The sequence below is a fragment of the Saccostrea cucullata genome, unplaced genomic scaffold (genome assembly GCF_032062105.1).
Source record: "Saccostrea cucullata isolate Sc308-1 unplaced genomic scaffold, CSIRO_AGI_Scuc_v1 ctg8386, whole genome shotgun sequence".
Lineage (NCBI taxonomy): Eukaryota > Metazoa > Mollusca > Bivalvia > Ostreida > Ostreidae > Saccostrea > Saccostrea cuccullata.
Window position 1 is genome coordinate 1 of NW_026926802.1, and position 8,141 is coordinate 8,141.

An 8,141-nucleotide genomic window follows, 5' to 3' on the forward strand; every position below is an offset into this window, starting at 1 on the left:
CCTCCCTCACAATATCTTTAGACAACTTTCACATCATCTTCCACACATCCTTACCTTTCTCACACACAAACAATGATTCAAAAGAACCAATCTAATCATATCTCTCTATTAATCTAGTTGTTTGAGGTTATGAAAAAAATGAGAAAAATATATAACATGAAACATTAAATGACGGTTACATTGGAGACATTTGGCACCGACGTGATTTCCATCACAACCAAAGGTACATGTTCCATTGTTTGCCTGACAAGTTTCGTTAATACAGTTGATGCTACAGGGCTCCTCACACTTCTCTCCGTAACGGGTCGGTATACAACCTGTCAAAATTAAGTTTCTTTTAGAAATAATACTAGTACTCCTAATATTGATCTTTTAAAGTTTTTATACAAAGTGGCCTTTATTTACTAAGATTAATTACAAAAATGAAAAACAGACCGATTAGTCGTTGTTAAAAAGCTGAAGATTGCCAAAATATTTGTTGCTCTTTCATATTTGGAGTGATTTAAAAAGGATACTTTCAATTTCAAAGTGAATTAATGTTTGTATCTAAAGCTAGCTTTTCAATATTTATTTGAAATTTTTATTGTAAATTTTAAAAAATGAGTAAAAATTTCTTTTTTAGACCTTTGCAGATGCTACTGATCATTATCTTCAATTTCTTCATACTTACTTTGGCACATCGATCCTGTAAAGTAGGTTTTGCATCCTTCGACACAGGTTCCATTGTCATAATCACAAATCTCATTCAAACAGGGAACGCTACATCTCTCCGTACAGTTAACTCCCCAAAATCCAGGCCTACATCCACGATTACAGGATCCGCTGTATTTGTCGCAAGATCCCATATAACAATTCGAAGGACAGTTGTATTTACAGGTTTGTCCCCAGTGTCCTCCTCCACACCTGTCACATACACCATTTGAGTAACAGGTATCCCCAAAACAGTCAGTGCTGCATCCTGAAAAATAAGTATATACGTGTATAACCCTAAAAATATGACACTTGAAATTTATCATCAGAATTTAATTCAGTCTTTAGATATTAGATGAAACTTTTTCGAACCAACTGTCTGATGATATAGGAACAATTCTTACTTTTATTTATATTACTGAAATATATGAAAATAACGAACTGCATGAGTAACATGTTTCTTTTAATGTGTGCTCGTATTACCATTTTTATTAAAAATGAAAAATCTCAATATAATTTATAAACGTGCTTGTATGGAGTTACCAAAAATATCTATTTCACAGATTTCTAGCATGGGCCCATGCTCTAGTGGAGGATTTTCGGGAGCATTATATGTGGTTTCTATGATGACGTATTGTGCTGTTTGTTTACAAGTAATGTCAATCACAGCAGGGTGCGTGGTTGGGTATGTAGTGTTGTCCTTGTAGCATCGCATCCTCTGTGGTGTTGATGTGGTGGAGACAGCTGCTGATGTGTTTGATACATCCAAGTAAAATTGACGAAATCGGTAAGGTTTCCAATTATCTTCTAAATGTACAAAATAAAAAATATATTATATGATTAATTGTCCGTCACTTCAACATTGTTCAATGCAAAAAAAAAAAATTACTAAAAGAAGACATTGACTTCTCAAAATATCCTCGTCATTATGTTTCATTGTACCCGTAGCTTCCTTTAAATATTTTCACGAAATTTAAAGTATCAAACAATTAAAAAAATAGACATGTATTTATTATAAGAATTATTCTGAATTTGTGGCCATAAGTTAAATGTGTTCATATATGCTTTATGAGGTCATTCAAAAATATAGACTTTATCAATATTGTTGTTCACTAGTATCAGTATGTAGTACACTTTTTCGATGTACAATTCAAACGTTCAAATTGATATCACTCTCATGATCAGATAGTTCTCTTTGCAAAAAAAAAAAAAAAAAAAAATAGCGAGCATCGAGTAGATAGACAATTTAGACAAAAAATGTAAAGAACAAAGAGTTTCTGAGTTGTTGAGACTTTGAAACTTTTGAGTCGGAGAAACACATTAAGTGCCTGGTCCTTTTTTTGTTTTCTGGATTTTAAGAAAGAGTTCATAGTGATATGCGCTTTACTGTAATTAGAACAATTTATCGACTTTAAAAAGTAAGTTACGCTGTTCTCACAATAACTGGCAAGAGTGAAAAGTTTTGAGTAACTTTCACATCGCTGTTTTTAGCGTGTACATATATTTTAATTCTTCTTGATGACGAGATCGACATGCTGGTTTTCAAATTATACAATGTAACGTCTATTTAATCAGATGATTTATACATGTATTTAGAAAGGTCTTGACACAGGCATTACACAAGTTTCAAGCCCTATTTTTTCTAATTCAAAAGTCATAACCAAAGATAAAGTTTTTGAAAAGCAGGTCAAACTTCTCATTCAGTTAAGAAATTGGAAGTTATTGGCAATTCAAAATAATGTTTAAATTTTTACAAGTAGGTCAAACTTCAAGGTCAAGTCACGGGGTCAAGAATCATAGTGTAAAAATCAAACCTTAAAAAGGTCTTTTCACAGGTAATATTATAGGATTAAACGTTCCTTTTGAAAAATTTATCGATGTGTAAACTCTTGACATTTTACTCACAAACTGAATAAAAGTGCGAAGCACTTTTATGTTAAGTTTGTGAGTAAAATGTCAAGAGTTTACACATCGATAAATTTTTCAAAAAGAATGTTTAATTCTTATAATTCCAATATCGAATTTTTAAATATATTCAAATTATTTCTCTTTGAGGCCTCCATACAATCCGTTAGTTCTGGACGGCGTAGGAATACATTTTACCGCAAACGAACGTAATCGATATGAATTTCGATAGAGTTCAGCTTAAATTGTCAAAACAATCGATAAATAAACTTATAAAGACTTATCGAATGTTGTTTAAGTCAACAAATATCGTAATTACGAGTTTACTTCAGAATAGTTCGTCCTTGACCATGGCCATGTTGACATAAACGACAACTCTCATAGCCAAAGTTGCAGACCGACGACGCCTTCGATTTGCACTTGTTTGTTCAAAGATTGAGGAACAATATAGAAAGTAAATATGAATTTGATGCTTATAGGGCAAGAGTTTGAGGTACGTTTCTTTTCCCTGTCTAAACGATACAAACTGAGTTGATTATCTTCGTATTATGAACGTTGAGACAGCGATTTTTAAAATTCACACTGGTGATCGAACAGTGACATTAACATTTTCATGGCGTCCGTCAGCTGGGCAGCCTAGCATGTCGCCAGTTTTGTTTTAATTAATTAAATTTGAAGTTTCTTCTATTTATAATTTATCCAAAACAGACAATAAATAACTGCTTTCGTTGTTTATACGATAAACTACATGTAGAAGCTTAGTCAAAAAAGTAGTTCTGATTGACAAAAAAATTTATCGATGTGTAAAAATTTTCTTAAACGTGTTCTCGTCCAATCAAAACACAGGAATTCAATAGATACAATGAAGATTGGAATTATACATGTGTAATATGAAAGCCCTATCTCTTTTCATTCGAAGGATATGACCGAGGTTTAAGTTTATGTGACGGACGGACGAACAGAACCGCACATTGACAGACGGACAGACGAATGAGATTTAATGTCCCCTCGCTCTCGCAAAAGGGGGTGACAACAATGTCAATTTAGAGCAGAGGAAATACGGACCTCTAAAATCATGGGGCAAGGTGGGATCATTTGAAGGAGTAAACATCTGTTGATCGGTAATTATAAAAGTACATTTCAATATACACGTATGTTGCTTTTAAATTTGGTTAAATAAATATGATGAAGAGCGACGATGAAAGCGGTTTTAAAGGAAGTCAGTATATCTATTTCAACAAAATTGAAAGAGTTAGTTTCTTGGAATTCAATTTCAATAAGTTTTCGACAAAAAGTAATGAGAGCTAATGAATTTGTGCTTGGAATGTCAACTCTTATTTTATCAATCGACATATTTATTACATAGAACTGAGTTGATATTATGTTGATAGAGAAATTAAAACGTTTGAATGGCTACTTTGAAAATTAATGTTTGTAGGTTTATGTAATCTAGAGTTTTCAAAAGAGGTTAATCAAATCACGTAAAAAGTAACTTCTCAGCGAAAGAAGATTTCTAAATCAAATCAATATCTTCAGAGGTTTCAGCATAATAGATTTATCTATGTACGTACCATTCCTGTAATATATTGTCACAGAGTTTACTCTATAGGGTCTCCTCAGGTCAACCTGAAACCACGCTTTTGTTCTGCCTGGCGCTGTATGTGAGCACTGTAAATATGATCTCTGATTGTAATTCCCATCAACAGCTTTTGTTGCAGGTAGACCTACTCTGTCTGAGCTTTGTGATGCAATTATATCTGTTTTTCTGCATAAGTTTTCTAAAAATGGATATATTGGTGTAAAAATGAATGTCAAACAATATAAATCTATTTCAGAATATTCATTAAATTAATTGAAATCCAAATACATTGCAGATGCTGCAAACTTGATAGCAAAGTTCGAAAACTTCGCTTTTGTAGGTTTAATTCCATTTTCAAGAACCCTCAGAAAAGCGAATATTAATTCCCAATTCCCGTCTTCATTTTCTGCATTCATAATGTGGCACATTTGCAGGTACGAGGGGTTATCAAAAAGTTCGTGGACTAGCGCCATAAAATTAAAACCGCTTAAGGTACATCAATGAATTTTGAAATATCTAGTTAGCATCATCTTTTCTATCCAAAGAATAAACCACAGATCATGAATTTTATTTTTTAATAAATTAGTAATGTTTTTGTAAGCAATGGTATGTCCAAGCGGCGCAACCTCGAAAACAACGTTTTTTGGACCTATGTGTAACTGAGAAAAATTCCTTTGATATAATTATTTGACATTCAAAAATCCCGTTAATTCAGGTACGTGTTGGGACACAATTGTTCTATAAAATATGAAATTTTCACTTCGTTCTGGAAGTTCTATGAAATTTTATAGTAAATTTTATACGGAATATCCAAACAAATGAGGCCTTGAAAATGACGCCAAAAGGGGGAGGGGTTTCCGTTTCCAACATTCTATAAAGTTTTGCCCCTGAATAAACTAGTATAGACCTAAAATATGTTGAAACTGGCTACAGAGAAACAATATGCACCCAAAGTACTTGTCTTTTAATGTCAAAATAGATTCAGAGAGTATAGGGATACACAATTTATGTCGATTTGCAGTCAAGGTGTGAAAAATCAATCTCTTCAAAAATGACGTTGATCATGTGTTGTAGATATTGAAATCCAAAAAACAAAATATACTGGTAGAATCAAGCGCGGATCTCTCCCAATGTATTCATCCATCTGGAATATTATATTCATTGAAGGCCACTGTTCATGACATTGTAAAGTTATACAAACAAGGCGGGTTTAAGTCCTTACTCAGCTCCAGGGAATCTCATCAAAAATGTGTATGAAGTAGAAGAAGAGGACATTGCAAAAACAATGACGTTATCGGACGTCATGAAAATAAACGACGACAGCGCCGGGTGATCATATAATGTCGTTTTCATTTTGCTATAATTTAGCAAATAATGAACGTATCAGGCTAAAATTATCAACTTTTCTTCATTTTGTGTTGTTTTATGTTCGATATAAATTTGGAAAGCACAGACTACATATTATCAATTTTATAGCCTCTGCCTACGAACTTTTTGATAACCCCTCGTATATATTATTATCTAATGCAAAATATTCCTCATCAGTAATTGATCAGCAATTCAATTGTTGATATTTCTATTATTAGTGTTAATTTATTAATATTCGTCAATAAGATTTCTAACGAAAAAAAAACTATAAAATGTAACCGAATTTCCTCAGTGAAATAATATCTGCATTGATATAAATTTAAATTACTCTATAAACATAAAAATTTATAACACATTTTAATATTATCTTTTCTTAGAAATATTCTTATTTTCATTTTAAAAAATAGTCTGGATATAAATAGCAAAACAAAATTAGTCCTTTTGTGGTCAATAGATGAATACATGTTTGTACACACAAATGTTCCTGATTTTGTGACATTCATACTTACCTAACGCATTTTACACTGCACACCAAGAGAGTAAAAGGCAGTCTGTGCCCATTAACAGCTTGCCATTTCACCAACAAACATTTAGTTAAAGCTTTTCGTTTTACATTTAATTTGCAAAAAATCAGAATGAAATTTTTTTTTTTTTTTTTTTTTTTTTTTTTACTATCCAGACAAACATTGAAATAAATACTTTACTAACAAACATTAAAAAATTAAGTTCTATGAGAGAGAGAGAGAGAGAGAGAGAGAGAGAGAGAGAGAGAGAGAGAAATGTAAGATGTAAGATGTAAGATGTGTGTGTATGTGGAGTGACATTGCTTCTAAAAGTCAATTTGTGAATCTAAGGAAATATACAATTATATGATAATGCAAGTATATAAAGATTTACCTTTGATATAAAACAGAATAATCTACATATTACTTCGTAAAAAATCTATCTATAAATAACTTTCAGTTGTAATTAAGCCAACACGTATTTCCGATATAAAAAATTTCTTGTATTGAAAATTAACTTCATCTATCATATTTCACAATCAGGAATAATAATAAATGTAAATGAAATAATAAAATATCCAAACCATAAGAGGCGCATTTTCCAAACAGGAGTAGAAAACATGCCCAATACTTGTTACTAGCCATAACGGGAGAGGAAGTAGAAAAAAAACTGTTTATTCCTTTTGTGAAAAAAATCGCATGACTTTAAATGACAATCTTAATCTTTACATTATGTTTGTATTTTGATAGGTATATTATGTAAATTAGCAACATAAGCACAAGAAGACAACTTGATATTGAAGTTAAAAGCAATTCAAGCACATAAGAGTTTGGTCAAACAGCCAATCAAGTTAATTTTTTTAACCCTTCTATTTGCTTCCCATAGAGAGCTCGTAAATATAAATCGGTAAAAATATTTATTTTCAAACTTCTTCCTTGCTTATTTAATTAGCTTTCAAGTACTTCTGTCAAATAATTTTATATCAGTGTAAAACATGTTTACTGGTTAACAAACATTCCATTCCTCAACATGCATATACTTATGTAAAGGGAAATATGAAATGTCAACCAAGCATAACACTTTTAAGTGTATGGTTTCTAATTGACTTGATTTAGATAGGCCTTTATCTTGCAACTGAGAAACCCTGTTTGTTCAATGCTGTAATCAATAAAGCTATATATGGCGTATCTGATGTAAAAAAAAAATAGGAACACCGAATGTTCATGGACATGACATTTCTTAACTAGGTTCAAATTCAAATTTTTACTAATCTTAAGCTTGAACTTGAATAGCCTCACGTTTCTACTTAAATTGACTTTAAACTATGTCTGATATTAAAATGCGGAGTCGGTAAATAAATCGGTTATTGTTTTAAATATCTGATATAAATATGAAACGTGATTGATTTAAATTTTGTAAATAACAGGTCCTGGAATAAACCCTATTATCATAAAAGTAATATAATAAATTGATTTTTATTAAATTTACTGAGTCTGAAATTATAGGAAAAAAAAAACAAAACAAAACGCAATATATGACTTAAACATGTTTACATAAAACAAGTGAAATAAGGAAGTCAAACACAAAAATTAAGTTATACTATATATACAAGCATAAGGAAGTTTTTTCCTTACTCTCCGCGACGCCTTTCTGTAAAAAAAACAACTCATATATTGAATGTTACATAACTCCCCCGAAAACGACATTTACATTTTCTTTTTTTCTTTTTTTTTTTTTTTTTTTGAAATAAAAAATGAAGAAAACCCTTAGAACTCTTGTTCACCATGCAAAGTGATCTTTGGCACCTTTCTGATTGAAAACAAAAATATTTGAAATAATTTTAAACTTTTTTCTCTCCAAAATCAATTACACCAAAAGTAAAACATTACAACACTTTGAACAATTATTCCCCACAATAAATCAATACGTTTAGGCTTTTCTGACACCATAGACTGGACAAATTGCTTTTTTAATAAAAATGAAACTGGTTAACATACAAACGTGGTCATTGCAATATTATTTTGTCAAAACATTTTAATAGTACGCACAAATACTCGTACTCTGAACTTGATACTATAAAATGCTTCATTTTTAA

At 31.2% G+C, this 8,141-nt stretch overlaps 1 protein-coding gene across 1 annotated transcript; it reads right to left on the reverse strand.

The window, feature by feature from the left end:
• Positions 1–108: 108 nt before the first annotated feature.
• Positions 109–6,764, reverse strand: LOC134272673 (protein crumbs homolog 1-like). Its single transcript, XM_062754873.1, has 5 exons — positions 6,630–6,764; positions 4,167–4,373; positions 1,234–1,497; positions 671–958; positions 109–317 (listed from the first exon to the last, which is right to left on the reverse strand). Exons 1-5 carry the CDS (start codon positions 6,688–6,690, stop codon positions 109–111), a joined length of 1,029 nt encoding a protein of 342 aa, XP_062610857.1. The 5' UTR covers positions 6,691–6,764.
• Positions 6,765–8,141: the final 1,377 nt, after the last annotated feature.

What these genes read in the sequence shown, in the direction of transcription:
- LOC134272673 (XM_062754873.1), bottom strand. Translation starts at nt 6,690, where the DNA reads ATGGCTAGTAACAAGTATTGGGCATGTTTTCTACTCCTGTTTGGAAAA. An exon ending in TGGAAAATGCGCCTCTTATG is followed by an intron (nt 4,374 to 6,629) that starts GTTTGGATATTT and finishes ATCCATTTTTAG; the next exon opens with AAAACTTATGCAGAAAAACA. An exon ending in TACAGGATCGATGTGCCAAA is followed by an intron (nt 318 to 670) that starts GTAAGTATGAAG and finishes TAATTTTGACAG; the next exon opens with GTTGTATACCGACCCGTTAC.